This window comes from Staurois parvus, unplaced genomic scaffold (assembly GCF_062004578.1).
Source record: "Staurois parvus isolate SC_StPar_1 unplaced genomic scaffold, SC_StPar_1.0 ptg000432l, whole genome shotgun sequence".
In the NCBI taxonomy this organism is placed as follows: Eukaryota; Metazoa; Chordata; class Amphibia; order Anura; family Ranidae; genus Staurois; species Staurois parvus.
This window is the reverse complement of record NW_028318228.1, coordinates 2,566,156-2,588,979: the sequence shown is the minus strand read 5'-3', so window position 1 is coordinate 2,588,979 and position 22,824 is coordinate 2,566,156. Positions and strand designations below refer to the sequence as shown.

Genomic DNA, 22,824 nt, shown 5'->3' with positions numbered 1-22,824 from the left:
TTATAAGACCTGTGAGAGGGCAACAGGCTATACATGTAAGTTTTGGATTTACGAGGGAAAAGATAGTCACTTGGAGCCCCCCGGATGCCCAGACTACATGAGGAGCAGTGGCAAGAAAGTTTGGGACTTGGTGTCATCCTTTTTCCATATGGGGTACCACTTATACGTGGACAATTTTTATTCAAGCGTGCCACTATTTAGACATTTGTTCAATCTGGGAATTTGCGCATGTGACACTGTGCAATCTAATTGCCGAGGCTTCCCTCAACGGCTTGTAAATACCCGTCTTAGAAAGGGGGAAAAAGCCTGCTTGAGAAACGAAGAATTGCTCGCAGCGAAGTGGAAGGACAAATGGGATGTTTACCTCCTGTCTTCCATTCACGCAGATACGACCATCCAAATTTCCACAGCAGCCGGTGTTGTTGAGAAGCCCCTCTGTGTCCACGATTATAACCTTAACATGGGAGGGGTGGACTACAATGACCAGATGATGAAGCCATACTTAGTTTCCCGAAAAGCCAGACACTGGTACAAAAAAGTGTCTGTTTATTTATTTCAATCGGCTTTATATAACGCTTTTGTTCTCTACAAAGCAACTGGACATAGTGAACCCTACCTAAAATTCCAGTTAGAGATCATCAGGGCCCTTTTGTATCCAGAAGGTGCTATGCCCCAAACCCCCATCCCAGATGCAGTTACCCGGCTGCATGAGAGGCATTTTCCCGATGCCATTCCTGGTACCCCAACCCAAAGAAGACCCCAAAAAAGATGTTGTATCTGTAGCAGACATGGAATTAGGCATCACACATTTACACAGGGTCTCGAAAGTTCTTAGGTAGTCAGGAAACTGGCTATCGCATTTGGAGAGACCCTACCATCTGTTTTTAACATGTTAAAAGTTTGAAAAAAAAAAAAAAGTTACAAAAATAAATAAAAAAGTACAAATACCCAAAAAATTAAACATTTTAAAAACTAAAAATAGTTATAGATTTTTTTGTTGTCATTTTTGTTATTGTTCTACTTTGACTGTTTTATTTTTTCTGTTTTATTGTTAACCTTTGCTGTTTGCAGGAATGCTTTCAGCTGCAACACTGACCTGTTTATTCTGACAGCAACAGGAACTTGCTCTCAGAATATACATAAATCAGTGTGGGCAGTGCTGTCGGATGAGATTTTTCATCCGCAGTTAAAAAAAGAGCATATATGCCAAAGCATGGGGGCCTGGGGTGGCCAGTGGGTGGATGGCCCCTATGCTTCGGCATATATATTTTATATTTGTTGGCACATTTCATGTGTGCCCACCATTAGAAGTGGGATGATGAAGGGAGGTTTTCTAATGGTGGGCATACCACCACACACTTTTCCTTGCAGAGATATTACATTTATAAAGTTTTTTTATTGAGTTACTCTTTTATTGTTAACCATTGTTGATTTCTTTGCAGGAATGTCAAACTGCAGCCCTGACTTGTTTATTCTGACAGCAATAGGGTCTTGCTCTGAGAATAGACATAAGTAGGTGTGTGCAGTGCTGTCGGATGAGATTTTTCATCCGCAATTAAAAAAAAAGCATATATGCCAAAACATGGGGGGCCGGGGGGGGCCAGTGGGTGGATGGCCCCTATGCTTCAGCATATATATTTTATATTTCTTGGCACATTTCATGTGTGCCCACCATTAGAAGTGGGTGGATGTAAGGAGGTTTTCTAACGGTGCGCATACCACACACCTTTCTGGCAGAGATTTCTTCTCTTTTTTTTTCCATTCAGCCCACAGGTTGCATAAAGAAAAAAAGAACATAGCATATACACCCAATAAGGACCAGCGACGTACTGGTACATCACTGGACTTTGAATGGTTATACCAGGGTGATGCCTGCAGCTGCAGGTATCATCCTGGTATTGTTTTTTTCAGCTGGCGATAGGCTTTCATGTAAAAGCAATCCTAGTGGCTAATTATCTGCAGGATTGCTTTTACAAGCAGCGGGAGAAAATGTTCCCCCCTCCCCCGCTGCCTTCCACGGCCTTCTCGGGCAGTCCCGTGCCATCGGGGAAACCTGAGAATGCAGCCGGGGTTTCTGCCATGTGTGCCCACCATTAGAAGTGGGTGGATGAAGGGAGGTTTTCTAATGGTGGGCATACCACCACACACTTTTCCTTGCAGAGATATTACATTTATAAAGTTTTTTTATTGAGTTCCTGTTTTATTGTTAACCATTGTTGATTTCTTTGCAGGAATGTCAAACTGCAGCACTCACTTGTTTGTTCTGACAGCAATAGGGTCTTGCTCTGAGAATAGACATAAGTAGGTGTGTGCAGTGCTGTCAGATGAGATTTTTCATCCGCAGTTAAAAAAAGAGCATATATGCCAAAGCATGGGGGCCTGGGGTGGCCAGTGGGTGGATGGCCCCTATGCTTCGGCATATATATTTTATATTTGTTGGCACATTTCATGTGTGCCCACCATTAGAAGTGGGTGGATGAAGGGAGGTTTTCTAATGGTGGGCATACCACCACACACTTTTCCTTGCAGAGATATTACATTTATAAAGTTTTTTTATTGAGTTACTCTTTTATTGTTAACCATTGTTGATTTCTTTGCAGGAATGTCAAACTGCAGCACTGACTTGTTTATTCTGACAGCAATAGGGTCTTGCTCTGAGAATAGACATAAGTAGGTGTGTGCAGTGCTGTCGGATGAGATTTTTCATCCACAGTTAAAAAAAGAGCATATATGCCAAAGCATGGGGGCCTGGGGTGGCCAGTGGGTGGATGGCCCCTATGCTTCGGCATATATATTTTTTATATTTGGTGGCACATTTCATGTGTGCCCACCATTAGAAATAGGTGGATGCAGGGAAGTATTCTAATGGTGGGCATACCACACACTTTTTCAGAGAGAGATTTCTTCTCTTTTTTTTTTTCCATTCAGCCCACAGGTTGCATAAAGAAAAAAAGAACATAGCATATATACCCAACAAGGACCAGCGACGTACTGGTACATCACTGGACTTTGAACGGTTATACCAGGGTGATGCCTGCAGCTGCAGGTATCATCCTGGTATTGTTTTTTTCAGCCGGCGATAGGCTTTCATGTAAAAGCAATCCTAGTGGCTAATTATCTGCAGGATTGCTTTTACAAGCAGCGGGAGAAAATGACCCCCCCCCCCCCCCGCTGCCTTATATGGCCTTCTCGGGCAGTCCCGTGCCATCGGGGAAACCTGAGAATGCAGCCAGAGTTTCTGCCAGCTGATCATAGAGCTGATTGGAGACCAGAATTGTGGTAATCATCTCTATAGTCTAAGAAATCAGAAGCTACAAGCATTTCATCACTTCAGTTGCACAGGGTATAAACAGCGCCATTTGTAAATTGGGAAAGCATCTCATCACAACGATCTTGGTGAGATTAGATAATGTAAGGGCAGAGGAGAGATCTAGAGTATGATAGACCCCAGATTTCTTTAAAAAGAATATATGACAATGCCCATTGAAGATAAAGGGGATATTTTAATTCCCTGAGATAGCATTAAAAGTTATCAAAAAAATAAAAAAAAGGGACAGTGTAAAAATAATTAAATCAGAAAAAAAAAGTACCCTCGCTCACCCGCGCACCTGCAGTTGTGAACGTTGAACCTGTGCCAGTATGGAAACAGCGATTGCACCATGCATGTGAGGTATTGCCACGAACGTCAGATCAAGGGCAGTAATTATAGCTCTAGACCTCCTCTGTAAATCTAAAATGGTAGCTTGTAAAGGCTTTTAAAGCGTTGCCTATAGGTATTAAAAATGTATGCAGTTTGTCGCCATTGCACAGGGCATGTGCAATTTTAAAGCATGTCATGTTTGGTATCTATTTACTCAGCATAGCATCATCTTTTATATCTTACCAAATAATTGGCCAATATATTGTGTTTTTGTGCATTAAAAGTAAAAAAAAGTGTATATTTTTCAAAACAAAATTGCGTTTGAAAAATCGCTGTGTGAGTACTATGTGAGATAAAAAATTGCAGCACCCACCATTTACTAGGGTGTCTGCTCTAAAAAAAATATAATATATTTATATATATATTTAATTTCCTAGCAAAAATACACATTTTTTTTAATGTGAACAAAAAGTTTCAGAAAAGGCTTGGTCTTCAGGTGGTTAGAAGAGTGAGTGGTGTGTGGCATAAACTTCTAATGCTGGGCATGTTGAGTCAATAGAAGAATTTATTTTTTTACCACAAGTTTTTGGAAAATGACAAAAAAAAAGAAAAGAAAAAATTACACAAAATTGTCATTAAATAATTTATTGCTCACACATGCCATATGTATATGTGGAATTACTCCCCAAAATACATTCTGCTACTTCTCCCGAGTATGGGGGTACCACATGTGAGAGACATTTTGGCAGTCTAGCCAAGTACAGGATCCCAAAATCCAATAAGCACCTTCAGGCTTTTAAAGGCTTTATTTCCTCATTACACTTCCTGACTACCTATCACAGTTTTGGAGGCTCTGAAATGCCAGAATAGCACCTAACCCCCCCAAATGACCCCTTTTTGGAAAGTAGACACCCCAAGGAATTTGATAAGAAGCATGGTAAGTATTTTGCAGATCTCATTTGTTGCCACAGGATCCCAAAATCCAATAAGCACCTTCAGGCTTTTAAAAGGGCTTTATTTCCTCATTACACTTCCTGACTACCTATCACAGTTCCGGAGGCCCTGGAATGCCAAAATAGCACCAAACCCCCTCAAATTACCAATTTTTGGATTGATGAGCATTTTGTAGATCTCGTTTGTTGCCACAAGTTTTTGGAAAATGAAGAAAGAAAACAAAAATATATTTTTTATTTTTTTTTATTTCAAAACCTTGTGAGAAAAAATTAGATCTGCAAAATACTTACCATGCCTCTTTTTAAATTCCTCGGAGTGTCTACTTTCCAAAAAGGGGTCGTTTGGGGGGGGGGGGGGGTTGGTGCTATTCTGGCATTTCAGGACCTCCGAAACTGTGATAGGTAGTGAGGAAGTGAAATGAAGAAGTTACGCACCTTCAGGCTTTCAAATTGGTCATTGGATTTCAGGCTCCTGTATGTTGCTGGGCTCCCAAAAAGTCTCACACATGTGGTATCCCCATACTCAGTAGAAGCAGCGGAATGTATTTTGGTGTGTAATTCCACATATACCCATGGCTTTTGTGAGCAATATATCATTTAAGTGACAACTTTGTGTAAAAAAAAAAAACAAACGAAACTGTTTTTTGTCAATTTCCAAAAAGTTGTGAAAAAAAATAAATCTTTCATGGACTCAATATGCCTCTCAGCAGATAGCTTAGGGTGTCTACTTTCCAAAAAGGGGTAATTTGGGGGTGTTTGTTCTATCCTGGTATTTTAGCACCTCAAGAAATGTAATGGGCAGTCAGAAAGTAAAAGTTGTGTAAATTTCAAATTATCTATACCATAGTTTGTAGACGCTATACCTTTCACACAAAGCAATTAATGTACACTTATTGGGATTTGTTTTACCAAAAACATGTAGCAGAATACATTTTGGCCTAAATTTATGACGAAATTAAAGGTTTTTGGATATTTTTTATGACAGAAGTGAGAAAATATTGTTTGTTTTTTCAAAATTTTTGGGGTTCTTTTGTTTATAGTGCAAAAAAATAAAAAGCGTACAGGTGATCAAATATCACCGAAAGAAAGCTCTATTTGTGTGAAAAAAAAGGACACAAATTTAATTTATGTACAGCATTGCATGACCGCGCAATCGTCAGTTGAAGTAGTACAGCGCCAAACAGCAAAAAAAGGCCTGGTCAGGAAGGGGGGTAAATCCTCAGGAGGGCAAGTGGTAATGAAAAGCTGGACTAACAAATGCACCTGCAAAAAAAATTACCTCTCCTACTGCTCTCACCAATGAAATGCTGCTTCACTGAAGATTATTTGCACTCTGAAATCACTTCAGATATCAACACTTCTGGGAATATTAATTTCCTCCGCCATGCTCAGTAGTTCTTTCTGCTGACCCTGACTTTACTACAAAACACAGTAGAGATTTAGGAGTGGGCAGGAGGAACAACTGCCTGAGTTGGGAAATCAACACTCCCTGCGGCGTCAGTTTTTTAAAGAGATTTCTGCAGATGGTTCCTCTTCATTAGAGCAGTGTGTGGTGGTGTAGTTGCATGAGAGGCAAGTATTTACAGGATTTATATTAGGCATTCCAATTTTTATTCACTTGAAATCTGCCACAAAAAAAAAGTTATTTGCCAATTGGACATAAACATTATCTATCATCTCTTGCTACCCGTGCCCTAGATGGAAAAAAAATAAAAGTCAACAGCTAAAAACACTGTCAGTGTTGACTTTAATAAAAGAACACTTACCTGTCCAAGGAACCAGCACCGTCCTCACTGCAGCCAGCTCTTCTCTGGCCTTCAGGTCTTTGGCACTGTGTGGGAAGCCAGTTGTGACACCTTGTGGCTTCACAGCCTGCTCCCTACTGTGCATTTGGGAGGCACACTGTGAATGGTCCATCTGCCTCCTAGGACCTCTGACACATCTCAGAAGGCTGCCAAAAAGGGAGGGGGGGGGTTGAAAAGGCAACGGGTACCTATCAAAACTAGCAGAGCTTCCCATTTTCGGTGAAGTTCCACTTTAACACATTGAGCTCAATAAAATACCCATTCCCCAGTAAACAATTTATTAATTATTCACAACTGTCAGGGTAGGCAATTGTTATGCCTACCCTGACAGAGAAGGATCAGGATGACAAGTTCCTTTCATATGTATGTATCATTAGTTAACAACCAGCTGACCCAACGGTATATTATTCATCAGATCTGCGTATCCCCGTTTTTTCTTCTTCATAAAACACATGGATAACCCTTATTGCATGAACTGTACTCACCCTAAAACTGATTTTTTTGCACCTCATTTAGAGTAGCCCAGTTAAAGCTGATTTTTTTTGGAAGCCATTGTGTTCCTCACCAATCTTCCAAGTCTCCCTGTTTTGTGTACTTCTGAAATACTAGATGAACAAAGTTGGCCAAACTACCAAAATATATTTCTACAGGAACTTTTATGGTTCATAATTCTATAGCTATTAAATGCATGAACCCATCCCCCCATAGCGTGTCCCAGTGGAAACCATTAATAAAGCAGATTATCCCATATGTCACAGTCATGTACAGAAGGAGAAATGGACCCTTTCCAATTTCATAAACTCTGGAACTTTAGGAGACCTTTTAAGTGTACTATACGTTTAGCTTGGAGAGTGCCTTCAATCACTTGTTGACTGTATTTAAATATTTCAATAAAGACTGACAATGTTCATACTTATAGTTTTATCTTTTTGGCAATGTACATTCTTTTTGTCCTATGCACATGTACACACTGGAATAATATATTTTTGTAATTTTGTACAACCTTTCGTTTACAATCAACAGAGTTTTAAAATAAATATTACTAGGCGGCGAGCAAGCTCACTCAGGAGTAGGCACTGGAAAGAGCCAAATCTACTGCCATTCTGGCTCCTCTTATGACACATCTACATTTTAATAGTCTTTTCTGTGGATTTAGGCACTGACTCCCCTGTCTCTAAATAGCTGATCCAGGCTTTGCTCCATGGCTGTGTTTGTGCCTCGTACACCATTTACTACTTTGAAAGCCCATTGGAAATATTCTTGGACTCGTCGCTCTGACCACCCTACAAGAGAGAAATGTGTAGATACAGTGTAAGAAGGATAACATTTTTATAGGACCTGTTATGTTGGTATTAAAGGAGTAATTCCATAAAATGCATTTGATTAGCAAGTGGTGAAGTGACTATGCTGAAAAAACAAATTCCCCAACTTTGGATTCCATCAGTTTGTAGTCCCACACAAAGCACTTTTTTTCCCTGGAGCTGCCTATGTCCAGGAATAGAAGGAGAGTTGAAGCATTTGTAGAGCATATACCCTGGAAGAGTTTTTCATGAGACTTTAACCTTTTCAACCTGCTTACTTTTTTGCTTTCCAAGTGGCTGAGCCTTTTTTCACATACCAATAAAATGTCCATTAGTAATTTGTTATTTCCATTAAAGCGGTAATAGACTTTGCCAAAAAAAAAGAAAACACTTTAAAAATGGACTTACCTGTAAAACAGAGCCCTCAATCGCTGCGCTGTCACCAATCACCCGGGTCTTGAGGGCATCCATTTTCAACTTGTCCTCCTTCTCGGTTTTATCTCAGCCATTTGAATAGCTGGGCCATGAAAATGGCTCTCCCACGCATGCACATAGGAGTCATGTCACCACAGCACACACCAGGTGCTGTAAATGTGATCTGAGCTGTGCATATGTGGCTCAGATCACATTACCGCTGACAGCTGGGGGGAGGCATTTATGACAGAAAAGACTACTAGTCTTTTTTGGGTATAAAACCCTGCCTGTCAGCTGTTTTTACAACTCCAGGAACTTGAAAATCCTCACTTGCAGTGGGGCTACATTCATAAAAGTTAACTGTCCATTTAGATCTAGGGAGCATGAGAAAGTAGATTTACTTACCCGATCATTTACGCTGCTAGACCCTGCAGCATCCCCATGTCTAGGGGTTTAAGGTCATGACCTCAGTAAGATCAAAACAGGGTCCATAGAACTGCACTGGACGTAAGGACACCAAGGGACATTCCACTGCTGGCACATTGTGCCATTAGTTGAAGCAGTAGGTGCACAATCAGATATTAAAAAAATTGCAAAAAACCCCCCCAAAAACTCCATCAGGAGAATAAAGAGACTGTCACTGGAAGGAGATATATGGTGGTCATAAGAGTTCTACTTACAGTGTTTTTAGGTCTGTGCTACTTAGTCCAGGTTCAATCACTACTTGAATCAGTGATTTAGACAGTACTGAAGGCAGAGCAAGCCATGTAGATAAGCTCTTCAGGAGTTCTGCAATGGCAGCTTCTCTCATTTAAAGTTTTGTTGATCACAGACAAGATTGTCCAGATCTGAGTGTTCTGTACAAACATCCTCAGCCAGAGAATTTTAAGAAATGAATGCAGCAACCTTTATCACTGCGTAAAGCTGTAAATTTCTGTATAAGCAATACCTACCATTTGGAGTGCTTCGGTTCAGGTCTCGCAGGTTGTACAATTTATCGGCTAGTTTGACCAGCTTGGCCTTGTGACTGCGATGGGGTGCATGCTCAATCTGCAGCTGCTTCCTCTTCATCTTTGGTAAGGTCTTATCATCTGTCACCTCCTCCACAATCTTTCTGACCTCCTGTCCAAACTTCTCCTCGATTTCCAGGAACGTGGTGTCTGTATCTTCCACTGTATCGTGTAGCAGAGCTGCCTGGAAAACATTCATAGGTGGGCTTTCTTGATAATTATATATGTTTGAACATTTTTTAAATTAAAATAGTGTATTCAGACAGATATAAAATGGTTTATACATGAAATAGTACTCAGTACACAGATTCTTTTTTTTTTATAACCTCTATATTTTCCTCCACATTTATATAAAACCAAGCTGTCTAAAAGAAGCAAGGTTGGGACAGTAACATTGCCAGATATGCTTACAATGGCGTTCATTCCCATCATTTAAAATAAAATAAATATTTCATCCAGTTGGCCAAAGTTATGTCTTGTCATTGAATTTATCACTTATTCCCATTGGTTTCTAAAGAGGACCCATCACACTCCACAAATGTTCAGCAAATCTGCAAATAATGATTTTAGACCTAAATTATATCAAAAGTCAAAACTTTTTTCATTTTGGTTTGAGTAGGTTAGGTGACACCATTGCCTATATGGACAACTAATGATGAGCTTGCATTTGTTTGGAATCAGGTTTGGTTTCCGAACACAGAAGCCAAATGTTATTCCTGGTCCAATGGGCTGTAGATGGGGGATTCCCTACCCAGCAGCTGATGTAACAAAGCGGTAGGGGTGCTTGTGACATCGCTGACTTAATATGGCCACATGGCAATATTAGGTTGGTGAGGCCATATTAGGTCAATGTCACAAGCATCCCTGCCCCTTTGTAATGTTAGCTGTAGCATTGGGAATCAACCAAAAAATTACTTGACCAGATGGTTTTTGGATTCTAACACCAACTTGGTTCCAAACAAACGCAAGCTTACCCCAAACCACAACCATGGAGATCCAGTAATCAGATTAGAATTGAACCACTCTCAATACTCTATATTTTGTTAAAGGGATCCAAACCCTGAAGAGTAATTGCAGATAATGTAATTACATTTAATCATTTTCAGCACATCCAGCAGCTCATGTTTTGTTTTATCCACACAATCTATTTAATTTTCCTTCCTAATAGCTAACTTCGTTGACAATGCTAGGCCCTGCCATTGTGTGAGTATAGGAAAAATGATACAAGGTTCGTACTAATGCAAAGTGCAGAGCTCCAGGGTATTGTGTCCCAGAGGATCAGGGTCTGTAGCTTGGAGACTGAAGAGATTTGGGTGGGAAGAAGTCTTCAATCCCATTTCCAGAACGTATTGGAGACAATCATGCTGAGGGTGCAGGTAAGCACATTTGTTATAAGAAAGGCCGGGCCATAGCTCAGGGCTTCCATGAGGAGTCATCCAGGAGACAGGCATACTGACTTCTCCATCAAGACCAATAATATAACCATCAGTCCCTCCCTTCAGGCCAGGGTACTAGGTGTAATCCTAGACTCCCATCTATCCTTTTAGCTCCAAATCCAATCGCTGTCCAAATCTTGTAGACTTCACCTCTGCAACATCTTCAAGATATGCCTGTTTTTAACCTCGGAAACTACTAAGCAATTTATTCACTCCCTTGTTATCTCTCGCCTTGACTATTGTAACTCCCTCCTCATTGGCCTACCTAATCGCAGGCTATCCCCTCTTCAGTCTATCATGAATGCTGCTGCCAGAATCATCCACCTTACTAACAGTTCTGTATCTGCCACCCCTCTCTGCCAATCCCTCCACTGGCTTCCCATTGCCCAACAGATAAAATTCAAAACATTAACAACAACATATAAAGCCATTTATAACTCTGCCCCAAATTACATCACCGATCTTGTCTCCAAATATCACCCAAACCGTACTCTCCGCTCCTCACACAGCCTCCTGCTCTCTAGCTCCCTTGTCTCCTCCTCCCAGGCTTGTCTCCAGGACTTCTCCAGAGCTTCCCCCATCCTCTGCAACTCTCTACCCCAATTTATCAGACTAACGCCTACTCTGCTCACTTTTAGGCGATCTCTGAAAACCTCTTCAGGGAAGCCTATCCTACCCTCAGCTAATAATGGAATCTTCTACTCCTCCTACCAGTCCATCCCCCACAGTTACTACCTTTTGTACCACTAGCCCCTCCCTCTTAGATTTTAAGCTCCAAGGAGCAGGGCCCCCCTAACCCTTTTGTATTGAACTGTATTGTTGCTGTATCATCGTCTTTTATATTGTAAAGCGCTGAGCAAACTGTTGGCGCTATATAAATCCTGTAAATTAATAATCATAATACCATTAGGAGAGGTGCTCTAGTCAGGAGGCAGCATTCCACATTGGTGGAAAGATCACTTACTCATAGAAATGAGTGATTCAGGATTGCTGAGTGAGTCTGGAGGACTGGGAGGGTGGAAGCAACAAGGTGAGTCCAGGGGACTGAGATTATCTGTAATTCTTGCAGGAGAGAGAGCCTGGAGATCCTCTATTGAGAGGCCAGGGAGTGGGCCCATACAGCAGGGTACGTAACTACAAGCTGAATGAGCCAGTGGAGCCCAGAGAGCCAGGAGAGCTGGATTAGAAGGTCTGAGGGACCAGTGAAAAGAGCAGCAGTGTTGCTGAAGAGAGAGCCAGGTATCTTGGCCTTTTTCAGTCGCCGGATTTGCTGGTGAAAAATCGCCTGCATGGATAACTGTTCTGTTTCAAACTTTTCCTTAACTTTGTTTAATAAAAGTGGGCTGGCAAGCCTTAAAGGTACAGTTTGGACTGACATGGGCTCACTACAGATGCTTCTACGACTGAGCTGAATTGCTTCATATCATATTACCTAGGAGAAAATGTCAAATATAACAGAGATCGTGCACAAAGCACTGCAATGATCAGAATGTCACATATACACACATCTTTACCTGTAGCACAGCTATATCACTGATTCCAGCCTCATGAGACAGAATTCTAGCAACACCTAAAACATAAACCGATACAAAGGTGAAAATTTAATGAATGAAACAGAGAGTAGAGTCGCCCCTCATCACTTTCTTTACTGTACACAATGGTCATATACACTCTAACCATATTGATGAGAAATCTCCCCCATCATCCATAGAGATGCTGAGCAACCAACCCATCCTAACTTCAATATAGCAGTGTATATAAACCCAAGAACAAAGATGTCATGTATTTCAGAATATTGCCACACAGATGTGGTAACTGTTTTAGTTTTTTATTTTTATGATAACTGTCATAGTTGATTGTGCTCTTAACCACTTGCCCTCCTGAGGAGTTACTCATTACTTTAACCACTTGCCTACCACCTGCCGCAGTGTATATACTGCGGCAGGGCGGCACCACTGTGCTAGAGCACGTAAAAAAAAAAAAAAAAAGACGTCTATCAAAACAGGTAGGGGGCGCGTGCCCGCCCTACCTGCGCTGACGATCGCGACAGCGGTGTCCATCCCCGGATCCCGGTGGGTCATTACCTACCGGCTCCCGGCGATTAGCGGCACTCACTGACAGAGAGCACGGCTGCAGTGTTTACACTGCACCTCTGCTCCCTGTCAGCTCCTTACACACTGTCAGGGAGAGCAGAGATTAGCTTTCCAGGACAGTGTGTTCCAGTGAAGCACACACCCCAACCCGCCCCGCCCACTAGTAAAACACTCCCCTCAGACAGTTAACCCTTTCATTGAATAAAAAAGTTAACCCCTTTCTCCCCAGTGCCATTAGTACAGTGTCAGCCTTTTTGTTTTTCACTGATCACTGTATTGGTGTCACTGGGGATGTCAGTCACCCCAAATCAGTTCCCCCCCAGTGTCAAAATGTCCACCGCAGTCCCACCATAAGTCGCTAATCACTGTCATAAATCGCTAATCACTGTCATAAATCGCTGATCACCACCATAAGTCGCTGATTGCCGCAATTATTATTATAAAACAAAAAAAAAATACCAGTATCTTTCCTGCCATTTGTAAACGCTATAACTTTCACGTAAAACCAATTCATTTACACGTATTGGGATTTTTTTTAGCAAAGACATGTCGCAGAATGCATTTTGGCCAAAATTTATGACAAAATGTGATTTTTAAATTTTTTTACCAGACATTTTTTATAGCAAAAAGTCGAAAATATTGTTTTTTTTTCTCAAAATTGTCAGCCTTTTTTTTTTTAAAGCGCAAAAAATAAAAAACGCACAGGCGATCAAATACCACCGAAAGAAAGCTCAATTTGTGGGAAAAAGGGACGTAAATTTAATTTGGGTGCAGTGTTGCATGACCGTGCAATTGTCAGTTAAAGTAACGCAGCGACGTAACACAAACCACTTCTGTAACCGCTTCCTGACCGCCCTATAGCAGAAATACTGCTACAGGGCGACACAGGTGCGAAAATCACACACACACACACACACACACACACACTTTGTGCTCCAGTGGTTTTCACGCCCCTCCCAGATGGCGTCAGATTGCCCATCAGTACACCAGTCATCACATTTAACCCCTTGATTGCCAGCAACACGCTCATACACCTCCATTGCTAGTATAGTGTCTAAACGGATCAATATCTTTGATCAGATCAGCACTATACCAGCATTCACGTTAGTATAGCATCCTCAAAAATGCAGCGTTAGCGGGATCAGCCCCGACACCTGCAAGGCACCTGCGTTTAGCCCCTACGCTTACCCCCCTCCTTCTCCCCCAGCAAGTGCAGTGTCAGTAGGTCACTGTCACTTGATATATTACACACAAAACCGCAGTGTTCGCAGAATCAGGCCTGATCTCTGTTAGCACTTGCCGGTAGATTTTGATGACTCCCATATGCAGCCTCGTAGATTGTAAGCTCCCAGGATCAGGCCCTCCTAACCCTCTTGTATTGAACTGTATTGTTGCTGTATTGTCTCCCATTATATTGTAGCGCTAAGCAAACTGTTGGAGCTATATAAATCCTGTATAATAATAACAATACCAGCACTGCAGTATGACTTGGTGACGTGGCGAGTCCCATAAGTGCAGTACAAACTGGTGCGGTGGCGAGCACAAGTAGTGTCCCGCAGCCACTAAGAATTTGCACACAGGCCCATAGAGCTCCTAGTTTCCTTCCGGATGTGCTTGCAAATCCCAATTGGCAGCCCACAAATTTTGCAGCACTTGTACTTCCCCCGTTCACTGCCCAACCCGGAATTCGGGTGGAAATAGACAAATTTAACTACTCCCCTTGATTTTTGGAGCTGTTTTTCACGGAATATCTGTATGTGTTGATTGTGGATCAAAGCAATTTGTATGCACAACAATTTATTGCCGCCAACCAAAATTCAAACCTTGCCAGACCATTCGCATGGAAACCCATTACGATTTCCGAATTTACTTTTTTTGGGGGCCTAACCCTCAACATGGGCATTACTAAAAGAAATGAATTGCGGTTGTATTGGTCCACAGACCCGATTCATGATACCCCGTGTTCTCTGCTGCCATGGCCAAGCATAGATATGAGAGTATAATGTGTTTTATGCATTTCAACGACAATACCCTCTGTCATCCTCGGGGTAACCCTGAATTTGACCGGCTCCACAAAATTTGGCCCCTCGTAAATCATCTTAATCAAAAATTTGCAGGTGTCTATACTCCCCAGCAAAAAATCTGCGTTGACGAGTCCCTCATTAATTTTTCTGGCCGCCTTGCATTCAAACAATTTCTCCCCAGCAAGCGTGGCAGATATGGGGTCAACATGTAGAAGACCTGTGAGAGGGCAACAGGCTATACTTATATGTTTCAGTTTTACGAGGGAAAAGATAGTCACATGGAGCCCCCCGGATGCCCAGACTACATGGGGAGCAGTGGCAAGATAGTTTGGGACTTGGTGTCATCCTTTTTCCATATGGGGTACCACTTATACGTGGACAATTTTTATTCAAGCGTGCCACTATTTAGACATCTGTACAATCTTGGAACTGGCGCTTGTGGCTAAGTTTGACCTAATGTGTGCCCACCATTAGAAGTGCGTGGATGCAGGGCGGTATATTCTAATGGTGGGCATACCACACACTTTTTTTTGGCAGAGATTTCTTCTCTTTTTTTCCATTCAGTCCACAGGCTGCATAAAAAAAAACCAAAAGAACATAGCATATATAACCAACAATCATGTTTTTCAGCTGGCGATCAGCTTTCATGTAAAAGCAATCCTAGTGGCTAATTAACTGCAGGATGGCTTTTACAAGCAGCAGGAGACAATACCGCCCCTCCCCCGCTGCCTTCCACAGCCTTCTCGGGCAGTCCCGAGCCATAGGGGGAACCTGAGAATGCAGCCGGTGTTTCTGCCAGCTGACCATAGAGCTGATTGGAGGCCAGAGTGGTGCCAATCATCTCTATAGCCTAAGAATTTGGAAGCTACGAGCATTTCATCACTTCAGTTTTGCAGGATATAAACAGCCCCATTTGTAAATTGGGAAAGCATTTGATCACACCGATTTTGGTTTGATTAGATAATGTAAGGGCAGAGGAGATATCCAGAGTCTGATAGACCCCAGATTTCTCAAAAAAGAATATATGACAATGCCCATTGAAGTTATAGGGGATATTTGCATTCCCTATGGTAGCATTAAAAGTGATAAAAAAAAATTAAAAAGGACAGAGTACAAATAATAAAAAAAAATCAAAATAACAAAAAAAAAAAGTACCCTCGCCCCCACCCATGCGCGCACCTGCGTTCATGAGCGTTGACCCTTTGACAGTATGGAAACAGCAGTTGCACCATGCATGTGAGGTATCACCAGGAACTTCAGATCAAGGGCAGTAATTCTAACACTAGACCTCCTCTGTAAATCTAAAATGGTAGCTTGTAAAGGCTTTTAAACATTGCCTATGGATATTAAAAACGTATGCAGTTTGTCACCATTGCACAGGGCATGCACAGTTTTAAAGCATGTCATGTTTGGTATCTATTTACTCGGCATACCATCATCTTTTATATTTTACCAAATAATTGGCCAATATATTGTGTTTTTGTGCATTAAAAGTAAAAAAAGTGTATTTTTATAAAAAATTGCATTTTATAAAAAACTGCATTTGAAAAATCGCTGCATAAATCGCTGCATGAGTACTATGTGCCATAAAAAAATTGTAGTACCCACCATTTTATTCATTATGGTGTCTGATTTAAAAAAAAAAATATATATATATATATATATATATATAATGTTTGGGGTTTAAGTTAATTTCCTAGCAAAAAAGTCTGATTTTTTTCACGGGAACAAAAAGTGTCAGAAAAGGCTTGGTCTTCAGGTGGTTAGAAGAGTGAGTGATGTGTGGCATAAACTTCTAATGCTGGGCATAAAATGCCCCCACCCCTCAAAATGACCCCTTTTTGGAAAGTAGACACCCCAAACTATTTGCTGAGAGGCATGTTGAATCAATAGAAGAATTTATTTTTTTACCACAAGTTTTTGGAAAATGACAAACAAAAAAATTTTTTTTTTTTTTTTTTACACAAAATTGTCACTTAAATGATTTACTGCTCACACAAGCCATGGGTATATGTGGAATTACTCCCCAAAATACATTCTGCTACTTCTCATGAGTATGGGGGTACCACATGTGAGAGACGGTTTGGCAGTCTAGCCAAGTACAGGACCCCAAAATCCAAAAAGCACCTTCAGGCTTTTAAAGGCTTTATGTCCTCATTACACTTCCTGACTACCTATCACAGTTTTGGAGGCTCTGAAATGCCAGGATAGCACCTAACCCCCCCAAATGACCCCTTTTTGGAAAGTAGACACCCCAAGGAATTTTATAAGAAGCATGGTAAGTATTTTGCAGATCTCATTTGTTGCCACAAGTTTTTAGAAAATGAAGAAAAAAAACCAAAAACATTTTTCTATTTTTTTTATATTTCAAAACTTTGTGAGAAAAAATTAGATCTGCAAAATACTCACCATGCCTCTTTTTAAATTCCTTGGGGTGTCTGCTTTCCAGAAAGGGGTCATTTGGGGGGGGGGTTGGTGCTATCCTGGGCCTTCGAAAATGTGATAGGTAGTGAGGAAGTGATATGAGGAAGTTACGCACCTTCAAGCTTTCAAAGTGGTCATTGGATTTCAGGCTCCTGTATGTGGCTAGGCTCCCAAAAAGTCTCACACGTGTGGTATCCTCATACTCAGTAGAAGTAGCAGAATGTATTTTGGGGTGTAATTGCACATGTACCCATGGCTTGTGCGAGAAATAAATCATTTAAATGACAACTTTGTGTACAAAAAAAAAAAAAAAATGTGTCATTTTCCAGAAACTTGTGGAAAACAAATAAATCTTCCATGGACACAATATGCCTTTCAGCAGATAGCTTAGGGTGTCTACTTTACGAAAAGGGGTCATTTGGGGGTGTTTGTACTATCCTGGCATTTTAGCACCTCATGAAATGTGCAGTCAGAAAGTAAATGCTGTGTAAATTCCATTATCTATACCATAGTTTGTAGACGCTATAATTTTCACACAAAGCAATAAATGTACACTTACTGGGATTTTTTTAACCAAAAAAATGTAGCAGAATACATTTTGGCCTAAATTTATGATGAAATTTTAGTTTTTTTTGAATATGTTTTATGACCGAAATTAGAAAATATTGCTTTTTCAAAACATTTTTTTTTCTTCAAAAATGTTTTTGTTTATAGCGCCAAAAATAAAAATTGCACAGGTGATCAAATACCACCAAAAGAAAGCTCTATTTGTGTGAAAAAAGGACATAAATTTCATTTATGTACCATATTGCATGACCGCGCAATTGTCCATTAAACTAGCGCAGCGCTGTATAGCAAAAAAAATGGCGTAAATTGCAGTATCTATACCATAGTTTGTAGACGCTATAACTTCCACACAAAGCAATCAATATACACTTATTGGGATTTTGTTTTTTACCAAAAACATGGAGCAGAATACATTTTAGCCTAAATTTATAAGCAACTTTGAGTTTACCATATATTTTTTATAGCTGAAAGTAAAAAATATTGTTTTTCTTCAAAACTTTTAGTCTTTTTTTGTTTATAGCGTGAAAAATAAAAAAGCGCACAGGTGATCAAATACCACTGAAAGAAAGCTCTATTTGTGTGAAAAAAAGGAAGGAAATTTTGTTTGGGTGCAGCATTGCATGACTGCGCTATTATCAGTTGAATTAGTGCAGCACCGAGTAGCAAAAAGAGGCCTGGTAAGGAAGTGGGCTAAATCCTCTGGATGGCAAGTGGTTAACTGACAATTGCACTGTTTACAAACAGTCTTCCCTCCTGTCAGCTCATGCACACTTGCCCTCCAGAGGATTTACCCCCCTTCCTGACCAGGCCATTTTTTGCGTTATGGAGCTGCATTACTTTAACTGACAATTGCGCGGTCATGCAACGCTGCACCCAAATGAAATGTACATCCTTTTTTTCCCCTATAAACTGAGCTTTCTTTCGGTGGTATTTGATCGCATGTGCGTTTATTTTTTGCGTTTTAAAAAAAATAATAAAAACAACAATTTTGAAAAAAAAAACATTTTTGACTTTTTGCTAGTAAACATGTCAAATAAAAAATTATAAAAATCAAATTTCGTCATAAATTTAGGCCAAAATGTATTCTGCTACATGTCTTTGCTAAAACAAAATCCTAATACGTGTAAATTAATTGGTTTACGTGAAAGTTCTAGCGTTTACAAATGGTGGTAGGTATATGGGATTTTTTTTTAATTATTTTTATAAGTAATGGCGGTGATCAGCGAAATACAGTGGGACTGCGGCAGACATTCTGACACTAGGGGGAACTTACTTGGTGTCATTGACATCCCCAGTGATTCCAATACAGTGATCAGTGCTAAAAAAAAAAAGCACTGACACTGTACTAATGGCACTGGGCAGGAAGGGATTACCATGAGGGGCGATCAAAGGGTTAACTGTGTGCTGGGAGTGTTTTACTAGGGGGCTGTGTCAGTGTGCTTCACTGTAATCACACTGCTTTGGATGGCTGTGCTGTGCACAGCCATCCAAAGCAGTGTGCCCGAGCTAACAGGGAAGAGAACTGTTAGTAAACAAAACAGTTCTCCCTGTCAGAGATCCTGGGAAATCACCGGGCGACGGCAAGTAATCACCAGCCAGGACCCAGTGATTGACAGCCACGGCCGCTAATGGCAGTGTGGGTAGGGCTCGTGCCCCCTACCCGGAAATGCGAAATCACACACACACATATATATAAATACACGTGATTTTGCACACCCGTGCCGCCCTGTAGCAGTATTTCTGGAAACAGTTAAAGGATAAGTTCACTTTAAAAAAAATTAAAAATAAGAATAAAGAATAAACTTTTTCACAGGTAAAAAAAATGTGCATTTACTATTTTTTTTTTTGAGCCTTTGGAGCTTAGAAAGCCTTGCACCAGTGATCAGCAGACTGTAGGACTGCAGCAGACTGTGAGTGTAAGATGTACCTCATACAGACAGACTCAACAAAACTATCACAGTGCTCAACAGTGCCCTGGTAGTTCATTGAGAACTACAAGCCAACATCAGCAGAGGATGTCGGTACTTGTAGTTCATTCACAGAACTCCATGAATGAACGTTGCGGCCGAGTGGTCGGAGCCCCGCACAGCCACGCTGTTTTCAAAAAGTGACAGCTACTACAGGGAACTTCTCCCTCTACTGCTGTCACAGGGAGAGAGGGTAGTGGGCAGCAGTGGGCACATATTCCTCCAGGTGAACTTATCCTTTAACCAAACTGTGAAGCCATCAAATGTCTGGTGTCATAGTTAATTACATGTGCACAGGGCTGCTGCTAGAAACCAAGGGGCCCTGTACAACCAAATGTAGCAAGGCCCCCAAATAAACACAGTTTACTAGGTTTCAGTTATGAATGAACACAGTGAGTGATCGGTACCGATCACCACTGTGTTCATTCGGGAAAGGAAAGGGCTGGTAAATGTGACATATTTACCGACCCTTCCCCCACTCTCCATCCTAAAGATCCTATTGTGTGCTTGCAGCTTCCAGTTGTAAGGAGAGAAGGGAAGCCGGCAGCACTGTGGGGGTGAGGTGGTGGGCACACATTGGGGCTTGGGCAGCATAGGGAAATGTATGGTGCTTCAGGAAGGTGCTGCAGAGAGAACCATACAGAGAATCAGTTTCAGTAATTGCCCCCCCATCACCTTCCCTGCCGACATCTGATTCACCCAGGCCTGCTGCCCGGGCCCCCCAGCTGGTCTGGGCCCCATACAGGAGGACTAGTGGTACCCCCTTATCCACAGCCTTGACTGTGCAGCACCATGGCAGCTGCAAATAGAGGCTAAGACGTCAGCTTTCTTGGCTGTAAAGGATTGGAGCATTTAGCTCTGCTTTAACCCCTCTACGCCAGCACCTCCTGGCCCTTTAAATGGTTTCTGATGCAGGGAATCAGGACAGGGTTTATGATCACATGACAGCCGTAATTGGAGTCACATGATCAGAAAGCTCCCAATCACAAGTAGCAATCAGGATCTTTCCGTTAGGCGTCGTTAACCGTGTGGGAAGTGTGCTCTCGGCACAGTTTTGTTTACATTTTGGTACGCAAATATGTGGCCTCTCGGCGTCAAGGCTCACCCTCCGAGAGGCTCCATATTTGCGTACTGTCGCCGAGAAGAGGTTAAAGGCTAAAGTTCACCTTTAGACAAAAATAATAAATGCACATTTTTTGCAGGTAAAAAAAAAATGTGCATTTATTATTTTTATCTACAGGAGCCTGGAATGCATTGCACCAGTGATCAGTGGATCGATAATGCCATGCAGGTCTCCTGCAGACCTGTCAGAAGATCTGCTTGCCGCACGGGATGTACAGGATGTATGGGATGTATGGGATGTACGAACAAGCAGATATTCTGACAGGAAGCTTCAATGAACTACCATGGCGCTCCACAGCATCGCGTTAGTTCATTGAAAACCACAAGCCCACAGCCACCAAGGCTGTCCGACTTGCAGTTCATTCGTTCACAGAAGTTTGTGAATAAGTGATGCGTCTGTGTGGGCGGAGCGCTGGTTTCAAATTTGACAGACAGTACGGGGAGACTTCTCCCTGTACTATCTGTCAGAGGGAGGGGGGCGGTGGGCAGCAGCTTCTGCTATGGGAACATGTTACATGTTCCAGCCTAAAAACGGGTAAAATGTCCCAAAGGTGAACCTATCGTTTAACTTGTGATCCTGCCAGTAACATACTTCCTGTCCTAGAGTGACAACACTCACTCACTGAACTGTACCTATAGAGGGGCAGCATTGTTTCCCTAAGACAGGAAGTGTGTTAGGACTACAAAACCCCTTCCCCTCTTATTTCCCCATGACAATAATTAAAGGTGTTCTATAGTCCACCGAAAGAGCTGAGAGCAGTGCTCACTGAAAACAGCAGAGGTAGAGAGCCCAGAAACTTGTCAACTCACAAGAATTCTTGCAGGATCAACAGGTATTTTCTTTCACTTATATAACAGATATAACTTAACCTCTTGCCGTCCGCCTGCTGTTTATAAACGGCAGGGCGGTGGCAGTCCAGGGGCAGGTTGCCGCTCCTAAACAGCACCCGCCTTTTCTAGCTGTGCGCGCTCCCAGGAAGCGCGCACCACCGCGATCCGGTGCCCGCTGTGTCCTCCGGACACAGTGAAACACCGATCGTCGGACGGGACCTCTGTACGAGGTCCCGATCATGTGATCACTGATTGGCGAATCAGTGATCACATGCAAAGTAGTAAGCAAGATGTCACTTGTCACATCATTGCTTACTACATGTGAAATCTGTGAATGATCACAGAGGTCACATGGTACAAGGCTATTCACAACAGCCTTGTACCATGTGACAAGCTGTGACCAATCACAGCTCACTCAGTACTTCTCAATGACTGCAAGAATGCAGACAGAGAGAAAGAGAAATGATTGCTTTTACATCCTATATGGGTGTAAAAGCAATCAGTGTAAAAAAAATCTTCATCACCCCCCACAAGTAGTACAGTGTCACCATGGTGACACTGTACTGCTAGGGTGACAGTATGTAAAAAAAATAAAAATTATAATTTTTGGTTATAAACTAATTTGGATTTTTTTTTTCACTAAAAAAATAACGGAATAAATTTTGGCCAAGATTTATGATGAAATATTATTTATTTGCAAAATTTTATTAAAAAAAACACTTTTTTTCAAAATTTTTAGACTTTTTCATTTACATAGTAAAAAAAATTAAAATCCCAGCGGTGAATAAATACCACCAAAATAAAGCTTTATCTGTCTCAAAAAAATGGTAAAAAATTCATATGGGTACAGTATTGCATGACCGCGCAATTGTCATTCAAAGTGTGATAGCGCTGAAAGCTGAAAATTGCCCTGGACAGGAAGGGGGTAAAAGTGTCCGGACAGGAAGTGGTTAAAGAGTACCTTCACCTAAAAAAAAAAAAAAAAAAAATTTAAAAATAAAAGACGTTCCTCTCCCTTTTTCCCAATCCCTTCCTCATTTTTGAATACTTTTTTAACTTTTTACTTTAATAGTTTTTCAAGCATTGCAGCACTTCTGTCTTTCACGCCTAGGCAAGAATGACATTTGCTGCCACCACCCTCGCAGATTCTGCATGTGCGCAGGTGTGCCATAAGGTTTTGGGTCCAGATAGAACCCTATGGCACATCTGCCCAGTCCCTGCACATGCAAGAAGATGC

The 22,824-nt window shown here is 41.4% G+C and overlaps 1 protein-coding gene across 2 annotated transcripts in view; it reads right to left on the bottom strand.

Annotated features, from left to right (window-relative positions):
• Positions 1–22,824, bottom strand: part of HDDC3 (HD domain containing 3) — a 125,860-nt gene that overhangs the window by 96,774 nt on the left and 6,262 nt on the right. Inside the window, exons 2-4 of one of the 2 annotated variants that reach the window (XM_089687636.1) lie at positions 12,074–12,129; positions 9,067–9,307; positions 7,305–7,681 (exon numbers count right to left, since the gene is read on the bottom strand). In XM_089687636.1, the coding sequence (XP_089543762.1) occupies positions 7,551–7,681; positions 9,067–9,307; positions 12,074–12,129 (428 nt within the window). In that variant the 3' untranslated portion in view covers positions 7,305–7,550. Of the gene's footprint in view, positions 1–7,304; positions 7,682–9,066; positions 9,308–12,073; positions 12,130–22,824 lie in introns of those variants that run through there. The other variant, XM_089687635.1, reaches the window with a different exon arrangement.